This window comes from Solanum stenotomum, chromosome 7 (assembly GCF_019186545.1).
Source record: "Solanum stenotomum isolate F172 chromosome 7, ASM1918654v1, whole genome shotgun sequence".
Taxonomy (NCBI): domain Eukaryota; kingdom Viridiplantae; phylum Streptophyta; class Magnoliopsida; order Solanales; family Solanaceae; genus Solanum; species Solanum stenotomum.
Genome location: NC_064288.1, coordinates 9,750,175 through 9,770,984, shown reverse-complemented (window position 1 = coordinate 9,770,984; position 20,810 = coordinate 9,750,175). Strand labels below are relative to the sequence as shown.

Below are 20,810 nucleotides of genomic sequence, written 5' to 3'. Positions count from 1 at the left end.
TTTTGATATTTGATATCTACTTTTAACTACTCCCTCCATTTCATATTAATTGAATTTTTGAGGTATTTCACACCCTTTAAAAAAAGTGGATTAAGACATAAATTGAACATAGTTTTTTATTTTTACCCTTATTAATTATTATCAAATTTATTGAAGTCATCACATTGAAAATTCAAATGAAGAGTAAAATTGAAAGAACTTTAAAAATAGTTTTGAAAATTGAATAATTAAATTAATTTAAAAAATAAAAAATACCTCAAAAAATTCAATTAATATGAAATGAAGGGAGTACTAATTAACGAATTACTAAACGGGAAATATGCTAATGCCAAACTAAATACCGAAAGCCCACCCCTACTTACGGCGAGCTCATACATAATACTAATAGAGCATTCGCTAATTACAAAAATATCCATCATTATTTCTTATTTCTTATTTCCCCATTGCGGTTGGCGTGAATTCTCTCACAATTCAAACGTGCTCTTTCTCTCTCCTCTTCGCACCCCTCTCTTCACCTTATACTACTTCTTCTGCTGGATTTCTCTGTTTGCTTGCAGATTTTGAGAAGTTGCAAAAAATCTGGAACAAGGGAAGCAGAGTTCGCTGGAGGCGGTGAAGCTAGCGATACCGGATCTTCGACGAATTTTGGTCCGGCGAGCTCATTTTCTAGTTCAGGTGAAGTATCAATGTCGACAGAGAAGGATGTTGTAGATGAATATGGAGATGATAATGCTTGTGATGCTGTTACTGAACTGGATAGCAGAGAAATAGTTGGTGGTTCAGTTTCCAATGTCGTCAGTGACTCTTCAGGTTTTTTTTTTTTTTTGCAGTTGACCTACACACGGATTCGAACTGAATAAATTCGCCTTGTTCCAAAATGTTTCACAGGTTTATGAATTCTTATTAGTGATATCTTAAATGAACTATTTTATTTTTTTGGTATAAGTAATATTATCTGTGTTTCAATTTGTTTGGCTTGACTAATATTTTATGTGAAATTCAATATAGAATTTTCAAATTTTCTTTTTGAAATAAAATTTATATATTTAAAAACTACGTAAAAATAATAAAATACTAATTAGTCACAATAGTTTCTTTGACGGTTATTTAACTGAGGCAAACAAATTGATAAGGAGGAAGCAGTAAAATATAAACTTTAGTAGTGTCAGGTATAATATTTTTATACGTAAAATTATTAACTTTAGTCTAATTTAGTTGTGGAATTGTCAAATTTTATCTGTGATAAGCAAACAATGTTGAGCAAGTTGAAACAGTTTGAGTAATTGAGACTAAGTGTTGTCATCAATTTAAGTCAGCCGAAATGCAATAAAATATTGTAGTACAATCATTCTACTTCTGTGTGGTGGATGAACAAACATGGATGATTGTTTTGTATGTGCTCGACAGGAAATGCAATTTATTTTACAGTGAATTCTGATGCTTTTGAAACAGGCCATCTTCTATGCTAACTGTAAGTGTGTAACTTTTTATGTTAGAGACTTCTGGCACGGAAGTTGCACGTTTCACTACACTGCCTCACAAAATATTTAGCTCAGACAAATCTGAATCACATTCAGGTCATCTTAAGTTGGAAAGATCAAAAACTGAGCCACCTACACACAATAGTCAATTTGCTCAAGAGGCAGCAAATATCTCTGATGACAGCGATTCTGAACAACAGAAGGTATAGTTCAAGTCTTCAAGATGAAATCATCATATCATGTCATGTTTCATATTTATAAACTTCTATTTTTGGCTTTGGCTTCTGGCAATCCTTTCTCTCAGCTCTCCATTACATTAACTAAAACTTGCTAATTCTACTCTCTTTTGTTTTCCCCATTATCACTTTGTTGAAATTAGTTTCACTTTCTATCTCAATCACCAGATAACATTAAAAAGTAGCTGTTAAAGTAAAAAATAAAAGTTAAACTGAAATGACTTTTAAGTTAAAAAAATAAAAAGTAGGGGGAGACCTACTATTGGTTTTTGACTTAATGCAAGTCATTTAAAGCTTATTTTAAGTCATTTTAAACTTGCCAAACACTTCATAACTTATTTTAAGTTATTTTTTATATTTGCCAAACACTTTCAGAAGTAAAAAACTGGCTTAAAAGTAGGTTTGACTAACTTTTAAGCCAATCCAAACACCCTCTAACTATAACTTAAATGCTTTTCATTTTCAGTGAAAAGCATTCTTCATTATCATCTCCAATTAATGTCTAGGGATGTCAAATAGGAATGTTTGGCCGACTTTGGACTTGTCAAACAAGTTTAATCAATAAATGGCCGTGACCTAACCCCGTCAGATTCGATCAATTTGGGCTAAACAATGTTTCATAGTCTAACAATGCGCAAGTCGAAACCATTTCTTCATTTATTATACCATGTTTAATTAACAACCCAAAAGATTGTTTCTTTTCTTATAGAAAGAAAAAGAATGTGAAATTGGAGAGGAGAAATTTATAGCAAACTAAACAAAAAGAAAAAGTACATATCTTGGGACTTGGTTCGACAGGTAGGCAGAGGCTATTAGATAGGTCAATTTGCACATACGCTTGTTGACCCACCAATGGATATATTCTTAACGCAACCCGTCCAAACTTGGGCGAGTTGGGCAGAGTACCTGCTTGGGATTAATTTGGCACCCTTAGGAACATCATACTATTTTGTCTTGTCATTGTTGGTGTTTCGTACTATTGAATTTTATATCACTCAAGGATGGATAAATCATTCAACTAATTTACATAACTTTGATGCTTGTTTTGCACTTAACATACTGCAGCTCAAGTTGTTGAAGAGGATCGCAACTGTCAGAGACAATGGAACTGTAGAATTTGAGATTCCGGGTGATGAAGAATCCAGGGTCCTTGGAGTTGAATCTCAAAGTGTCTGTAATGAAGTTGAAGATGTGCCTCTTGATGAACTAGAACTTCACTATATTCCTCCAATACAGATTGTAATGCTTATTGTTGGAACACGTGGTGATGTGCAACCTTTTATTGCAATTGGCAAACGTTTGCAGGTACCTGGCATCATTTTGCAATCTCAGATTCTATATCTGCAAGCTGTTTCCACATTGTACATGCATTATACATATGTATTTTAAAATGTTAAATCGGTGAAAACACTTGCAACTCTTTGAGCAGAGTGTATTTTTCACTGTGGCTTGATTTCTGAATCAGAAACCTATAGTGACATTCTTTCCTTTCAAATTTCCAGTGTCCTTTTTTTGTTGTGGGTTACTGTCCTAGTCATTCCAGTTTTAACATTTCAAATTTGTTATGCCTCCAATCCATTTGGTGATTAAAACTTGGACTTGCTCAAAGCTCGAGAAAACCAGCAAACAAGATTGCATCATGAACCTGATGATCCAGTTTGTGGTTTTACCTTCCCTCTTCCTTGTTTCTTTTTTTCATACTTGAGAAATCGTAATGTATTTATAAGACAGACCCATTTTTCTTACTTGTTGCATTGATTATGTCTTAAATTATGCTTTTCTTGCCATGAAATGTTCTGCTGAAATAAGGAGTTAGAATTGAAAAAATATTGTCTTTTTGCTGATGGAACATTTGCGCTGGTAGCCATAGTTTTTATAACTCTAAAATTTTCGACTGATGCTTTTGTGATGGAGTTACATAGCTATACTTTTTTACGATGTCACGAGAGATACCCTTGATACCTGTAAATGCCAGTTGTCCTCTCATGTGTATTAGCGTATCTCCAACCCTATTCTCTATTTTACTCTCCAAATATAAATTTCTCTATTTTCTCGAACTACCAACTCCAACCCAGTTCTCTATTTTACTCTCCAAAAAAAAATCTTCTTCTCTCTCCTCAATATTATATTATTACTTCTATTTCATTCTTATTTTCTTATGTCATAATATAAATCCATTCTTTTCTTTTTCCAAATAATCACTTTATTTAATTTTCATGTGATATAAAATTTTATTTTTTCAAATTCTTTATTCGATATAAAATTTTATTTAATTCTAAATTTCTAAATAACATAATACAAATTAATGGACGATTCAAATAAATATGAAATCATTTATGAAAATTACATAAACTTACATAAATACTCAACTTTTAAGATTATTACATTGTTCTTGTAAATGCTCTATTAATGCAATACAGAGTTTATGATGAACATTTTTGTCCTTCATTTTTTTATGTCTAATTAATATTGTTCAAATCGGAGATTTTCATCTATCATCATTTATATCGTTGCAGCTTGAGCCTCTACGATGATGCATTAAGATTACGTTCACCCTCGATTATCATGTTGTGCAGTATAATACATGTAGTCATTATATCATGTAACTTCCTTTCTCCAAAAATGTGGCGGTCCTGCAATAATTGCAAAATGTGATTGCAAAACTCCGAATGCATGTTCAACATCTTTTCGGCACAATTCTTGTTTCATTGCAAAGTATTTCTTCTTTTGAGAACGTGGATCACAAATAGTTTGAACAATTGTAGACCATTTAATTTTGTGCATTCTTTATAGTGAAAATTAATAATAAATCATATTATATTAAAGTGAAAAAAAAAAGAAAAAGAAATATTATCAATTCGGGATGAAAGTAGTATATATTAAATAATATATTTTTTAAAATATTATATTACATTTAAAAAGAATTACCAATATTAAATATTTAATTAATGACATTATATGTAAAATAATATGTTAATTACAAAATATTAGAAATAATAATAAAATAATGAAAAAATGAAATAAAGAGTGTGAATAATAGTTCTCTCACTTATCTAAAAATGAAGGATAGAGACTATAATAAAGAAGGGTTGGAGTGCCCATTCTCTATTTTACTCTCCCTAATATAGAGAATAGAGAGTAAAATAGAAGTGGGTTAGAGATGGTTGATAGATATTTTGTATTTCTGTTGAGAACCCTTCTCTTTGATAGATCTTCAGTTAATGGTGGTCCACCTTGAATTAATGGTGTTCCACCATTTAGTGGTCAATGGATTAGGAGAGCAGTTGTTTCCTTTGCCATGAAGACCGTTTGCTTCTTATAAGATGCTAATCTTGTATAAGATGCCGGATTCTATGATGACTTATCTCTTGTTTTGATTTTGTCTCTGATTGTTTATTGTCATAGCTAATAAAGTATGGTTTGGTCTATGCTAGCTTGTTGACAGAAATGCTGTTGCAGGAGTATGGCCATCGAGTGAGGCTGGCAACCCATGCAAATTTCAAAGAGTTTGTCTTAACCGCTGGGTTGGAGTTCTATCCTCTCGGGGGTGATCCAAAAGTTTTGGCTGGATGTATGTTCCTAAGTTTCTGTTTGTTCTGAAACTGAATTAACAGTCTCATGTGGGTCTAGTGTCTTGCTTGTACTTTATCTGATACTCTACATTTCTAGATGTGTGCTTACCATTTTTGGATCTTCGCAAAACATTGTGTTATTAATCATCATTATCTTTGTAACTCTGTTCAACCTAAAACAAGTGAGGTATAACAAACTTGTGATTGGTTCACATGGTTGTGGCAAACCTTGATATTGAATTTTCATAACGGGAAATTCATTATGTATATCCATTGACTGGTTAATGTTGAAGGACTACATCTGAATTGCTTGGAAGTGCGTCCGCTTCTTGTTGCCCATAACTAGTAAGTAGTAATAAGGTAAACTAGCGTGATTCATTTTGTATTTTCAAGGATCAAATGTTAAACCTGCTGCAAAGGGCTTCAAAATATCCCATCTGAAACCAAAACAGGATAAATAAAACGAAAGGGAAGAAAGAATCAATCTGAAAGAACAAGTCCATCCTTAGTTATTTCTTATACTCTCTAGAAAGTCATTTCCTCTATTGGATAATGACTTTTTCCTTGTAGAACTGAAGATTAAAAGACTTCATTTACTTGAACTTAGATTACTTTGCCAGTAAAAATCTTGTTTTGTGAGTCTTTTTTTGGTGCATAAATTGAGGTTTAGTATTATATAAGGGTATTAGACTTGGTTCCTAAACATCTTGCACATCATCTGCAAGTGCTTTGTCTCTGGGTTTGTAGGTACACCAGAATATGTGGTCTGTCTCTAAGCTGTTGTAGAGAATGTCCTTAGATGCTTGAATTTGACTAATTGCTGATTGCTTCAAATTTCATCAATTTCAATGGGAGCCTTCATTCATAATTGTCATCAAGTGCAAAGTTCTTATCAGAATTGACTCAACATTCTTTCTCTTGATTTGTAGATATGGTTAAAAACAAGGGCTTCTTACCTTCTGCACCCTCAGAAATTCCTGTTCAGAGAAACCAATTGAAGGATATTATAAGTTCTCTACTCCCAGCTTGTGAAGAACCTGATATGGATACTGGGGTACCCTTTAAACCAGATGCGATTATTGCTAATCCCCCAGCATATGGTAAGATGTGTAAATTGTGCATTTCTATACCATTTTGCTTGCTCATTTCCTTGTTAATAATCCCCGACCATATAGGTAATCTTACCTGTTTCTTACCTGTTTGCTGACTCTTTTATCAAGTGTTTGCATGAAGCTCTTTAGAAAACCTGAGTCTTTTACATTAAAAAAAAAAGAAGATGAAATGACAGATTTTTTCTCCTGAAAGTCTACTTACCGGTGTAAGGAGAGGACGGTTGAAGATTTCTCAGATGTTTTAGACTTCTTAGATTCATTGAGATGATTGTAGTTATATTGATATATGGTGTTCTTTGTAATTTTGTGACTTCTTATTTTGCAGTACCATCTTGGTGCTTGCTTTGATAAAATTTGTTTACCTTATAATAAAAAACAAAAATTTACTCCAGTACTTCGCAGATTACGCCAACATATTTAGCTACATAGTCTCAGAACACACTGTGCCCCTCTCAACTTTGGCAAGAGAAATGAAAGTAATGCTCAGAGAGAACCTAGTTATATTACCTGTTTGTCAAGCTTGTGGTCTGCCTTGTACTTTGCCAAGTTTCAGACAGTATTTTCTCACTTTTGTATACTGTAGTCAGAAGAGAAGAGATTGACTCCAACATCGTTCAGAAATCTTTTACTATAGCTTATTATCTCAAAGAATTGAGATAATTCTTGCACTATACTGTACATACTGAAACTGTTAGTAGTATGTGGGAGATTTTGGCCAGAGTTTTATGTTCCATTAGTGTTCATTTAGAGCATACTTTGATACATAGTATAAGTAACATACATTAACTGGAAATTGGTTTTGGGTATTGACTTTGATGACCCATGAAGTATAGTTAGATATGTGCAAATTCATTTAAACTTGAGAAAGTTTCTTTTATTCATGCATTAATAATATATTTGCTTTTCAGATGTGTAAAAGTAGCACTTTATTGTTTTCAAGGATGAGAAAAGCTGAAGAAGTTTGTGTCATTTTGTTTGAAGTTGTTGAATGGTCACTTTCACAATAGACCGGCATGAATTTGAACCTGCGGATTGAAGGTCTTGGAAATGGATCTGGAGGGTAGTTGTGTTAGTTTTTGGCTAATACAGTCGGGTGTATCTAGTATAATGAACCCATAATGTTTATCTTAGACCTGGACTTTCAATGTAAAATACATTGACATTGTTAAAATTATTGAACACTATGAACCCATGACTCAAATAAGATGATGGGTTCAATAAATAAAACCCAATACTGAACCCATAGAATTATAATCTTGGATCCTCCTCGGAAGACAGTTGATTCTAGTTTGATAACTGACATTCGTTCTTGTGGGCATGAATTTATGAATAAAAAGAAAAACAGGTCCCACTTTTAACTAGGGTGTGCCAAATGGTTCAGTATGCTTGGCTTATTGTTCCCCAATAAAGACCATTTCATCTTGTCCTGGATGAGTCACCTCCAGTCAAATTTCTGTTAGTAGTGGCTTTTCAAGCTCACTTTGAACTTTGATGGAGGTTCTTCTCATAGCTTTTATGGTAATAAAATATTTTGGATGTACGTTCTTGTGGTGATAGTGGAAGAATAGTTTCTATTGCTAACCCAGAAATCTCTTTTTCAGGGCATACACATGTTGCGGAAGCACTGAAAATTCCAATTCATATTTTCTTTACAATGCCATGGACGTAAGTCTTGCTTGGGTAATGGAGAATTAGGAAGCTATTTAGTTATTTTTTATATTCATTTCACATTACATGTCCTATTGAAAAGTTAGATCTGGACCTTAGGTTATTCAGTAAGTAAACATTCTCTCTTTTTGTACCAGGCCAACTAGCGAATTTCCTCATCCATTGTCCCGCATTAAACAACCAGCTGGATATCGGGTGAGTTGGATTCTAATATCTGTACTTTGCATCTAGTGTTGCTTTTTCATTTGATACTGCCTTCCTCTCTTCCCTCTCCCACCCACCCAATGAAAAAGATAAGAAAGAAGGTTGGTTTCTGTTCACATTTGCTCTTTTATGAATTCTGCAGCTGTCGTATCAGATTGTTGACTCCTTGATTTGGCTAGGAATTCGAGATATGATTAATGATACCAGGAAAAGAAAACTGAAGCTAAGACCAGTTACATATTTAAGCAGTTCTCAAGTCTCTGTGCTGGATATCCCACATGGATATATTTGGAGTCCTCACCTTGTTTCTAAACCAAAAGGTAATTACTCTTCAGATGTCTATAATCAAGCACAAAGTCCTTTATCTTCCCAGCAGCAAGTCTTATCAAAAGCATTCTTGTTTAAAGAAGTCACAACTGTTCTTTATATAGTTACACTTTTGCAGATTGGGGACCAAAGGTTGATGTGGTGGGATTTTGCTTCCTCGATCTTGCATCTGGTTATGAACCTCCAGAATCATTAGTAAATTGGCTGAAAGATGGTCAGAAGCCCATTTACATTGGCTTTGGTAGTCTTGTAAGTTACAGGATCCTCAATATTTAACATATTTGCTTTCTGCTCATTCCTCTTCTCTTCCTTTTCCCCATCTTCACAATAAAGAGAAGGAAAATAGAGAGTTATAATTTTTTTTAAGAGAAACCTAAAACGACCTTCCATGTCCCTGATAAATTTAGAAAAAAGAGGAATGGTGGCTCCTTGTTTCTTGTACTTTGTGATTAGTTGTTATTGTCAAATTTGAACTGTGAATCAAATTTTGTATTTGAGACTGTTGAAAATAGTTATATGTAGAAAATGTTAATTTTCTGTCAGATGTTGTATGCTAATAACATGTCATATGAGAAGTGATATAACACAATTGCAAATTCTCTAGGAAGGGATCTGTGTAAACATGTCAATATTCGTCGTCTTCAGACATAATTCAGATAATGCTAAAAATTGGTCAAACTATTGTGACACTATATTTCATATTTACTTAATGTTTTGATATCCCAAGATTCAAGCTTTAGATTTATTTATTATCCATCTCCAATTTTTCTTATTTCTACAATCTCAGCCTGTTCAAGAGCCAGAGAAAATGACCCAAATAATTGTTGAAGCATTGGAACGCACTGGACAAAGGGGGATCATTAACAAAGGCTGGGGTGGCCTTGGCAATTGTAAGTTCTGTTTATTATTCTAGTGTAAGATAATCAATTTATTTAATTATTTATGTTTGTGTAGGTAACTCATGAAATTTTGGAGGTGGTACTCAGCTAATACTTGTTTTTTGTTGTATCCAGTGGCTGAGCCAAAGGATTTTGTGTACTTGCTTGATAATTGTCCCCATGACTGGCTATTCTTACAATGTTCTGCAGTGGTGAGCCTTTTGCAACTTTTACTCGTTTTTCTGTATCTTTTAGCTATTCGGTGAAGAAGCTCAAGGAAATATCAGAAGCCTAAGGCCATAGGACAAAACTTTGGTTTGAGGCGCAATTAAAAATGGAGGACTGACATGTGATTTTCAATATTGACTTAGCTTAAGGCTGGCAATTGGACAGGACCGGATCAACAGGACCGGTTTTACCGGAATCGGTCCTCGTTACCGGATTTATTTACCGGAACCGGTTTTACCGGAAATTACCAAAGGTTCCGCCCGGTCCCTTAGTTACCGGATTGGAACCGGTTTGGACTGGACCGGAACCGGTTCTTATCGGATCATTGTGTACCGGTAATTTTTTTAAATTTTTTTATTAACTTTAATTATTATATAATATTATATTATTAATTAATAATATTATATTATTAAAAAAACTTCAATTTAAAACTTTAAACTTTAAACTTTAAACTTTAAAGTAAACTTTAAAGTTTCAATTGAATTTAAGTTTAAACTTTAAACTTTAAAGTTTAAAATTGACTTTAAATTTTAAAGTTTATATTGAATTTAAAGTTTAAAGTTTATATTGAGTTTAAACCTTAAAATTCAATTTTATATTAAAGTTTAAACTAATATTAAAATAGTTGAAAATTAAATTTCTAAAATGACTTGGATTAAATATAAGAGACTATTTTAAAAGAAAATCAAGGCAAATAGCCATATATTTATTCAAATAAATAAATTGTACAATACAAATATTAGAGAGAGACAAAGAGTACATAATCTAGGTATTAAATATTAATTATTGTACTAACAATTGAAATTTTTTTAAAAATATTTTAGTAACTTTTGTATCATTTCAAAAGAAACATTTTTTGGAACTTGTATTTGTCGTTCTTCTTCCATTGCTTCCATGCCATCATCACTATTATCACCAAATATTTCATCTATTTCGTCTTCTATTTGGCTATTTAATTGTGGTAGTCTGGTATTTCTTCTTTCGGCATTGACCCAATCTCGAAACAACACCGATATTTCCAAACTATCCTTTGCTAATGAATATCGATGATCTCCAATCATAAATCTCGCCGCACTAAAGGCTTGCTCCGAAGTGACGATGATGCTTGAATCGCTAGCACATCTCGAACAACCCTAGCACGGGTCGGAAATTGATTTTCACGATTTTTCCACCATACTAATATTTGAGCTTGAAGTTGTCCTTCATTTCTAATCTTTTCCCTTGCCTGATTGAAATATAAATCAAAATCATTATTAGTAAAGGATTGGAGTTCAAGATAATCATCCATCCAATCATCCGTATCATCACTTCTAGGCCTACAAGATGGAGGTTCAACTATTGGAATATTTTTTTCCATAGCTTTATATGTATTATATGACTCTCTAGCTTTTGTATATATGCTACTTTTACAATCTTCTATACTAGGAGTTTCATAATCATTAATTTCTAAATTTGCATAAATCTTTTCAACCATTCTTTCAACACCTTTTAATTTGTAATTTGGGTTGAAAGTAGTAGCAGTTAAATAAATTTGAGGAATAGGGAAAAAATATTTTTTGAATTTTTCAATCATAAAAGCAAGTGAATCTTTAAATTGATCTTTTCCTCTATATTTTGCAAATTCAGATGAAATAACACAAATATTTACTAAAACAGTAGAAATAATTGGATAATATTGACCAGAAGCAACATTTGTTGCTTTATAAAAAACACTTAAAAATTCAATAAGTTCTTTTGTGTTTTCCCAATCTTTATAGCCAATTCTTAAATTCGGGTCCGCATTATGAGCATTAAAAACTAATTATACCGGCTCTTGATAAATATAAGCAACTTCAAGCATTTCAAATAAAGAATTCCATCTAGTGCATACTTCTTTTGGAACTTTTCTATATGCAAGTTCACATTCTTTACAACGATTTTTAAATTCTGTAATTCTAGCCTTTATTTTAGCTTTAAAAATCCAATTACAAGCAAGTCTAATTTTTTCACAAGAAATTCCAAATTGAGAAATACCATCTTTTACTATCAAATTATACACATGTGCGACACACTTAATATGAAAAGAATCATTATCAATTGGACAAAGTCTACATTTTAAATAATCAATTGCTTTTAAATTATTAGAAGTATTATCTAAAGTGACACTCATTATTTTATCACATATTCCATAAAATTGTAAAATAGAGCTTATTTTTGTTGCTATATAAGAATTGGTTTTAGTTCCTTCAACATATTTATATCCTAATATTCGTTTTTGCATGTTCCATTCATGGTCAATCCAATGGACAGTAATTGTAAAATAATCATTACCATTAGGACTACGTCCCATATCAGAAGTAATAGATAATCTACCATCATAATAAACAAATAAACAACGAAGAAAATGACAATATTTTTTTTGATATTTAAAAAAGATCACTTTTAATTGTACTTCTTGGAATACCTTCATAATTTGGGTTATACAATTCTCAAATATAATGAACAAAACTAGGATGGGAAGGAAATGAAAAAGGCAAACCACAAACAACAACCATTTTAGCTAATTCTCTACGATCTTTTTCTTTACTATATGTGTGGTGTGTGCTTCGGCTAGCCGAGTTAGTCATATTTAATACACTTTGAACCATATTAGAACCTCCAACTCCCATAGAATTTTCAGGTATGGGTATTCCATTTCTATTAGTCCTTTTTATATCATCTAGGCGAGTAAATTTTTTATTACATTTTCTCAAATGCGTTCTTAGTAGTCCCGTTCCCCCTTGTGTACCCGTAGTTACATGTTTCATGATCAATTTACATTTCGTGTAAGTAACAGTAGTTCTTTTCCTCATTTTGTACCAAAAATTTCCATATTAAAGATCTTTTAACACGTACAGCGGTCTTTGAAAAAGTAGGTAAAGAGGGGACTTCATCTTGTTCCGGTAGTTCGGTAGCCGGACTAGTAGGGGTAGGGGTCTCATCATCTTCCTCATTTATTTCTACTTGCTCATCTAATTCTTCCTCAAAATTAGTAAAACGTCTATTTAAAGTCTCATGATCTACTTCATTTTCGGAATTAAATTTAATAGGTCGTGAGTCTCGTGTAAAAGAAGTTTCATCAACATGAGTATAATCATTAGTATTAGTTCTAAATCTAGGAGGTGACAATTTTTTAGAATTAGAACTACTTCCTCCTCTCCTATTATTTTTTCTTTCCGACATTGGTCTTTTACCACTATTTCTTTCCAAATTCATGTTCAAGTTTAAAATAATTAATATTATGAAAAACAAGCAAGATAATATAACGAAAAAATAAAATAACTTAATTAATAAACAAATAAAAAATTAAAGTTGGAACGAATGTACCGAACGTCTACGTAAAAGTAGACGTATAACCAAAGCCGAAATTGAGAGATGCCAATTGAAACTTCCAATTTGCTTCAAATAAATCTCCAAAATCCGAACTCCATGTCAATATCACAAAATAATAATTATGAATTTATGAGAGATTGAAAATTGAGAGATTTTGTAAGATGTTAATGAAATAATTTGTGAATTTGTGATTTAAATAAAAGATATGGGTATATTTATAGTGTTAAGGGGTTAGAGAGGGGTGGGGGCTGTTTTGAGCCGTTTTGGGCCCGGGCCCAACGGCTAAAAGGGCCCAACAGCTAAATATTAACGTTCAAAAAAAATAAAAATGACCGTTGAACCGGGCAGGAACCGGACCGGAACCGGTTCTTACTGAACCGGATCAACCAGATAAAAATCGGGTTCCGTTTCGGTATCGGTTTCGGTACCCTTAAGACCGGTTCCTTACCGGTTCAACCGGTACCGGGCTTACCAGTACGGGAACCGGACCGGACCGGACCGGCCAAAATCCTGTCCGTTTGCTGGCCTTACTTAGGCTTATAAATTGGTATACATAGTTTTTATGTGGGATTATCAATAAAGACTTCGGTTTTATTTTTTGTTACTAATGGTATAATGTTACTATCTAGTTGATAAATATGGGTCACAAATTCTTGACTGCTAGAGTTGCATGGCCTAGGCTTGAGACATAAGATGCTATGCATGACGATGTGTGCATGTCTCTGACCACTTTTTCGTTGTTTCTACAGCTTTGTAAGCACGTAGAGCTCTCTGATTATGTTGCACGCAGTGGCGAAACTAAATGGAGCCCTTATCACTCCCCTATTTTTAGTTCTTGACCAAATTGAACTATTTCACTTTAACCTTTCAAAGGTATTCATAGCCACGGGAAACGGTACCAAATCCCCTTCATCGATATATTATACCTTGTAAATAGGCTAAAAATGTATTTTGCTGGTTACATTAAGCTATTGAATCCCCTTGACATCGGGAAAATTCTAGAGTAGTAGAAGGGGTTCAAGATTTGCTTAATTTCACAGTCGAATCCCAACGGTAGCATTCTAGTTTCTTTTTGAATCCACTTAAATAAATTCCTGGCTCCATCCCCAGTTGCATGTGTTTCCCGTCTTGGCCTCCCTTTGTTTTTATAGATGTGTAAATGTGTGCCAGTTTGGTGGGTTTGTAGACTTCTTAACATAATCCCAGACTGGGTTGTAATAGCCATCAGCTGCAAAATATGGGTCCAGATCCAGGACCAAAGTGGCATAAACCTGCAATGTTAATGTAGCAGCAATGGTTTGGATTAAAATGTTTATTCAGCCTAGCGGTTGGTTGCCTTTGACTGTGTAATTTTTTTTTTTCAAAAGACTTGATTGTGCTAACATGGGAAATTAGATAAACTGCTTTCTCTCACAAAATATGATAAAATATTTCCCTCGTCAAGATTTGAGATTGAAGTGCTACTTCCTTTCTAGTGTCTTTCTGATAGGTTACTTTCTATATGAGTTGAGTCAACAAATTTATGCTGCTGTGAGTTGCACGCGGTTGGGTAGGGCCGTAGGGGAATTGGTGGTTTGAAAATTTTTGTGCCACTGACAAATACATTGCAAGAGTGGGAGTTGGGCAGAGAAGGGGAGGGGTGTTGGTGCTCTCTATTGCTTCATAAAGGCCGCTGTCTCTAGTTCTCAGTCAATTGAAAGCTTTAACAAACTCCCTTTTATGTGATTTGTATTTGAAGTATCATCCAGCTTAGCATGTGTATGATAAGTGACATTACCAGTTTTCTCTTTCTTTCCAGGTGCACCATGGGGGTGCTGGAACAACGGCTGCTGGTCTTAAAGCTGCGGTGATGATTTCAGCAACCTCTGTTTTACTCTGGTTTCCTTTTGTGTTTATTTGGGCTAATTGGATTTTATCATATTTTGGGATTACAGTGTCCAACAACTATTGTACCCTTCTTTGGTGACCAGCCATTTTGGGGGGAAAGGGTGCACGCTAGAGGTGTAGGCCCTCCACCTATACCTATCGATGAATTTTCCCTTCCTAAGCTGGTTGAGGCAATTGAATTCATGCTTGATCCTAAGGTACTTTGCTATGGATTTTTATCCCATGTACCTGAATTTCTTGCAGAAATTATGTAAAAGCATAAGTTTTTAAATCATGAATTAGCATACATACTGGAGTTTAATTTGCCAAAGTTATGTTCAATGGGTCTTTTGAATCTTAGTGTCATATTGCATCATCCTTTATCTAACTAGAAACTTGAGACAAATTGTGAATTATCAATTCAAGATGGAGTTATTTACCAAGTTGTTCCTTTTATTTTTAAAGGGAAACCAAAAAACTCAAGGCATGATTGTATGAGACCAAAGCTTAGTTGTTGTTAATGTTTTTCAATATGAACACGTGAGGGAATTCACAGGTAAAGGAGCGCGCAGTTGAGCTGGCTAAGGCGATGGAGAATGAAGATGGGGTCACTGGAGCAGTAAAAGCCTTCTTTAAGCATCTTCCCCGCAATAATGAGCCTGATCTTGATGAAACACCTGCACGACGAAGTTTATTTTCTTTAAGAAGATGCTTAGGTTTTTGCTAGATCTCAAAGTGGATAAAGATGTGTGAAATTGTCTGTTTGTCACTATAAACTATCTGTACCTTGTTCCTGCAATAATGTAATATTTTTATACACAACCAATGGTGCTATCTCCTAGCAGGCTAGCAATAGATCATTACATTGCTACCCTAAATAGTTGGATACCATGAGTCAAATAAAAGTTCTAAGTTAACCTAGTTTTGTTTCAAGAACTATTAGTGTTTGCACTTCAAAAGGGCTTACCACAATAAAAGTGTTGTCTAATTTATTTTTTCTTCCTCATTGGTTGTTCCATTTGCAAGATTTTCTGGGAGTTGAGGGCCTATGTATTGGCTCAAATCTGCTACATATTAGAGGTTAGTATTCTGAATTTGCTCAGGTTGTAAAAAATTATTTATTGCAGCATGCCATTCGAGAAAGTACACAGGTAACGATGAGAACAAGAAGGAGGTTCCGTAACTATCCTGTATTTGATATTCCCAAAGCTCTGTGCACTTTTCAGTTGTTGGCTTGTTGCAGCATTTAATAGTGAGTTGCACTTGTTCATTGGCTTTCTACAACTTGACCTTCGCTGGTGCACTGTTTGATGCTTAAAGAAACAAAACACTGATAGTCACACATGCAAAAGTAGTAGAAAGATAAATCCTAAAGTCAGAAATTCTAACAAAAAAGATATTTTTCTTTATTATTAGGATGGGGGAGGTGGAGTAGTGTGGATGCACTTGCATTAACTATATGTGCTGCTGCCACATGAGTGGTGAATGGTTTTGTCTTGAAAAACCTGTTGAGAGTTGCCACGTCCGTGAACATATGGACCACTGTTGTTATTGTTTTTGTATGTGATGACATACGTGAAGTCCCAAGACATGCAACCAATAGATGGGGAAGAAGGGACAAGTTGCATAACAATTGGCGGTGGATGTCAGATAAGAGAAAGACAAGTTGCTCTTTTTCTCCCATAACTATTTATTGAATAAAGCAGTTTTAGGGCAGTGTAGAAGGCCATTTTGTAGAAAGATGAAGACAACTAAAATTCTGACCCAATCCTCTCTAGTGTGCATATAGCTTTTGTCAACTGGGAAACCATTGGTAAACACTAGCAGCATCTAGCTTTTGGGGATTACTAGTTCTTAAATGAGCCATAAAATCCAAAATAATTACAAGTTTATATCTAAATTCAAAGTAATTTCTGTGATACTCATAAATAATTACAGCCCCCATTTATTAAGATTGAAAATTTGGCTCAACTGATAGTATTGATATCATTTATAAACTCATAAATTTTGCTTAGCTGATATTACATCATATCATATACTATATTGATATCATTAAGGTTTTTTGTTCAGAAATTACTCATTAGTCAATGACACTAGAAGAATATGTATATTGTTGTGGTATCATTAAGGTTTCTTGTTCAAAAATTATTCATTAGTCAATGATACTATAAGAGTATATATATACTCTTATAGTTTCATTAACTAATGAATAATTTCTGAACAAGAAACCTTAATGATATCAATACAGTATATATATACTGATTTAGTATTAATTAATCGAAATTAGTTTGAGGTATATATTGTAATTATTTAGTGGGATATGAATGTAAAGGGGTATATGTTTGTAATTATTTTACTTTTATATGGTATTTGCATAGTTTCCCCTTAAGTAATTACTTTTCGTCCCGGATCTAGGCTAGACCAGTAAATTTCATTGAATTTACTCTTAACTTGGACTATATAGATAGCTCGAATTTATATATATTTATAGATTGTTTTCAAAAGACCTCGAATCAAGCAAATTAAAATAATTATTAAAAGAAAAATATGAAAGCTAATAGCAAAGTAATGCCAAACATATATGCAAGAAACTATAATAATAACAAGAAGGTGCAGGCGCAGTAAACCACATGATAATAAAAAGCTTAACACTAAAAACTACATAAATTAGTAGTCTAGAAGGATCAGAACACACGATCTCAAGAAATTTTAGTAACCTCTTAACCACTAAGACTAAATCTTGAACTTCTATCAAAAGAAGTCAATACTTGTATATATAGTTATTTATTTTTAAAAAAATTAATCTCTATGTACAATGTAATTTTTCATCGAAGGGGTATCGCTCAACACTCCTTAGGTGTGGGCTTCGCCCCTGCACCTAGCAAAGACATGAATAGGCTAGTAATAAAAACAACTCTCTACTACATACTATCATTCTACTCTTATTTGCGATCTCCATTAAACTCCTATCTAAGATCATAACTTGGAAAGTTGAAGATGCACCATATTCACCTAATAACCTCTCCCAAATACATATATAAAGAACAGAATTCACTATAATTCTGAATTATGAGGACAGAAGTATACTATTATATTGAAAACTTAAGAGGCATTTAAGTGTCTTTTCTTCTTTTTTAGTTGAGAAAAAAAGACAAAAAAAGAAAAGAAGGTGAAGTTGGAAAAGCAAGTGCTTAAAAAAGTGTCAGAAGCAGATACAATTTAGCCAATCCATACACAAGTGTTTTTCTGTTCTGAATTCTGAGTTCGTCTGATCTAAACCAATCTCTTCCATTGCCTCAGCATGCAGGAAGGATGATGATACACTTAGCTTTCTCCCCACTTATCCTCTCTTTTACTACTACTCAATTTCTCTTTCTTATCTCTTCTCTGTGCAGTTTCCCCAAGCCCATACACCCCTTCTTGTGCCACACCCCATTTGCACACTTTTTAATACTCTACTTCATTATTTCTGTCTTCACATTTCCCAACCTCACTTTCTCAACTTAAAACTGTATCTCTTTCTTTCCTCATTTTTTTCATAACTCACAACTTCAAAAGTCCATATTCTTGTTTCTTTCTGTTCCCTCTTTATTTGTTCCTCCTACCTCTCTGCTCTCCAAACCAAACTCTTCTTCAGTTTTCTCAGGTTTGTCACTAGTTCACTATAATTTCAATTTTTTGCCATGTTAGTATGTTTACATTACCTATAGTGAGGGAAAATTATACTATCAAATAGGATAACTCTTTTTTGTATGTATAAACTTTTGAATAGGAGTGCAACATTCTTACACTTTTTCAATCCTCTTACTTAAATTCTTGGCTCCACAACTATTTTTTTGTCCTACAGGAACCTTTTAGTCCTTTAAGATATCAAAATACTTTAAAGGGGTTGTTGTTTGGTAGATGGTTTGAAAATGAGTTAATGTAGGTATTAAATTTTGCATAAGTAATATCATGTTTGGTAGTCAGTTAGAAGATAAGTTATTCATGTATAAAATTAATACGGTATTTGGTTTGCAATTTAGAAATTCACATAACTACTACATGTATAACTTACGAGAAAATATATGTATTATCTTATGCATGATAAAAGAAGGAATAACTAATACATGAATAAGTGAACCTTGTATAACTAATCTTTGCATAGAATTATACATAAATTCTCTCCTAACTAATTCATATACTAATACTTACATAACTCTAACTTGCAACTATCAAGACAACTCCTAAGTAGTTGAATGTAGCTGAGTTCAAGCCATTTGGAATTAATGTTGTTTTTCTTCCTTTTTCAGGAATGGAGAGTGAGAAAGTAAGCCATGTCCAATCAAATAACCATTCATCAGAAGACAACAACAACACAAGGTCATTTCCTTGTTTATATTGTTCAAGAAAGTTTCACAGTTCACAAGCATTGGGTGGTCATCAAAATGCTCACAAGAAAGAAAGGACAGCAGCTAGAAAGAACAAGAGATCAATTATGTCATCTCATCATCATCATCATGACTATGCTACTAACTTCTCTTCACTACTACCACAAGGCACACCTCTTGTTTTTGCACCTAATCATCATCCCATTGGCCTTATAAATCATCCTTCTCTTTACATTACTGCTCATGCAGCCAACTTTTGCCACTTCCCACCTAGCCAACAACAGTTTTCTAGCAGATCATTTGGATCAACTGGAGCACCAAGATTTGAAAATAATAATAATAATACTAATAACGCGACGATCCTCTATCGAAATCAATTTGGGAACTATATGAATAATACTAATAGTAACCCTTACGTGTGCAACGATGACTTCTTTGAAGAATGTCAAGAGAACGTACCAACTTTTGTTAAGGACGACGATAGAGATCAGAAGCTTGATTTGTCACTTCATTTATAATTTCCCTTTTTTTTTGTATGGGATTTTTGGATTTTATTTAGAATGCCCATCACTTTTTTTTTTAAATATCTTTTTTCTTCCTCAATGATTATTATAATTCATAGCTATTCTGAATGACTAATTCCTCTAATGATGCTTAAGGTTATTTTTAGACCTAATTGAAATATACATTTTAGTATTGTTTGGAGATTATTTGATTGAAATTGAAAAACAAAATACTAGTTGAAGTTGAAGAAAAAGATTATACGGTAGTTAGCGAAAAGCCTGTTCCTTTTTCTTATCTTTTTCGGGCAACTGAGAGTTGACCTTATGGTCAGATCTTTTTAGATTTATGGACCGCTCTATTGGGCAATTTGCATGAGTGATGTGTTTAGCTCTTTTAGGAAATATCTTGGTTTGAGTTGTTGGAATGAAATAACTTTTTGATGGAATATGTTAATACTCTATCGGTCCTTAATTACTTATTCATTTTTGAATTGACACGCTTATTAAGAAAATAATGATTGACATAGTGAATTTACTGTTTTACCCATATTATTTATAAAATGGATAAATTAAAAAACTTAAAGAGTTTCAAGAAGTTCTACATTGTTCAAAGTAATTAATTGAGATTATAATAGGTAAAAGAATTTATCTTTTCTTGATTTGTCAAAATAGACAAGTAATTAGGGACAACTAAAAAAGAAAAAGTAGACAAGTAATTAGGGACAAAGAAAGTATATATAATACTCCATCTCTTCAACAATAGTTGTCCACTATTAACTTGGCACACCCCTTAAGAAACTATAAATAGAAGGGAATTTTTACTATATCACCATTTGAATATACTCCCTCCGTCCCATATTATATGTCGTCCCTTTCTAAAAATAGTTGGACCACAATATATGTCATTTTATAAAATTTATGCATAAATTACCATTTTTTGCCCATTATACCCTTGATAGATTAATTAATTAATCTTGAAAATGTATTTACTTTGACCACTTTAATTTTTTTTTT

The 20,810-nt window shown here is 33.1% G+C and overlaps 2 protein-coding genes across 4 annotated transcripts; both read left to right on the top strand.

Moving 5' to 3' along the window:
- The first annotated feature begins 460 nt into the window (after nt 1-460).
- Nucleotides 461-15,741, top strand: LOC125870926 (sterol 3-beta-glucosyltransferase UGT80A2-like). 3 transcript variants are annotated; one of them, XM_049551476.1, is made up of 15 exons: nt 707-810; nt 1,408-1,471; nt 1,578-1,684; nt 2,783-3,022; nt 5,177-5,288; nt 6,219-6,389; nt 8,003-8,066; nt 8,207-8,264; nt 8,416-8,593; nt 8,719-8,849; nt 9,388-9,490; nt 9,614-9,690; nt 14,856-14,903; nt 14,992-15,141; nt 15,480-15,741. In XM_049551476.1, the coding sequence occupies exons 2-15, from the start codon at nt 1,438-1,440 to the stop codon at nt 15,648-15,650; spliced, it is 1,644 nt and encodes a 547-aa protein (XP_049407433.1). In that variant the 5' UTR covers nt 707-810; nt 1,408-1,437; the 3' UTR covers nt 15,651-15,741. The 3 variants fall into 3 exon arrangements, with proteins under 3 accessions (XP_049407432.1, XP_049407431.1, XP_049407433.1); XM_049551475.1 differs by lacking the exon at nt 1,408-1,471 and having other exon boundaries at nt 461-810; XM_049551474.1 differs by lacking the exon at nt 1,408-1,471 and having other exon boundaries at nt 487-810; nt 1,497-1,684.
- A 2,338-nt stretch (nt 15,742-18,079) lies between these two features.
- LOC125870933 (protein LATE FLOWERING) lies at nt 18,080-19,853 on the top strand. Its single transcript, XM_049551482.1, has 2 exons — nt 18,080-18,569; nt 19,216-19,853. Exon 2 carries the CDS (start codon nt 19,218-19,220, stop codon nt 19,809-19,811), a length of 594 nt encoding a protein of 197 aa, XP_049407439.1. The 5' UTR covers nt 18,080-18,569; nt 19,216-19,217; the 3' UTR covers nt 19,812-19,853.
- The last annotated feature ends 957 nt before the right edge of the window (nt 19,854-20,810 follow it).

Bases quoted from the DNA above. Each gene is read 5' to 3' on its own strand.
- LOC125870926 (XM_049551474.1), top strand. From the start codon at position 687: ATGTCGACAGAGAAGGATGTTGTAGATGAATATGGAGATGATAATGCT. The intron at 6,390-8,002 runs GTAAGATGTGTA...TCTCTTTTTCAG, and splicing joins TGCTAATCCCCCAGCATATG to GGCATACACATGTTGCGGAA. The intron at 8,067-8,206 runs GTAAGTCTTGCT...TTTTTGTACCAG, and splicing joins TTCTTTACAATGCCATGGAC to GCCAACTAGCGAATTTCCTC.
- LOC125870933 (XM_049551482.1), top strand. From the start codon at position 19,218: ATGGAGAGTGAGAAAGTAAGCCATGTCCAATCAAATAACCATTCATCA.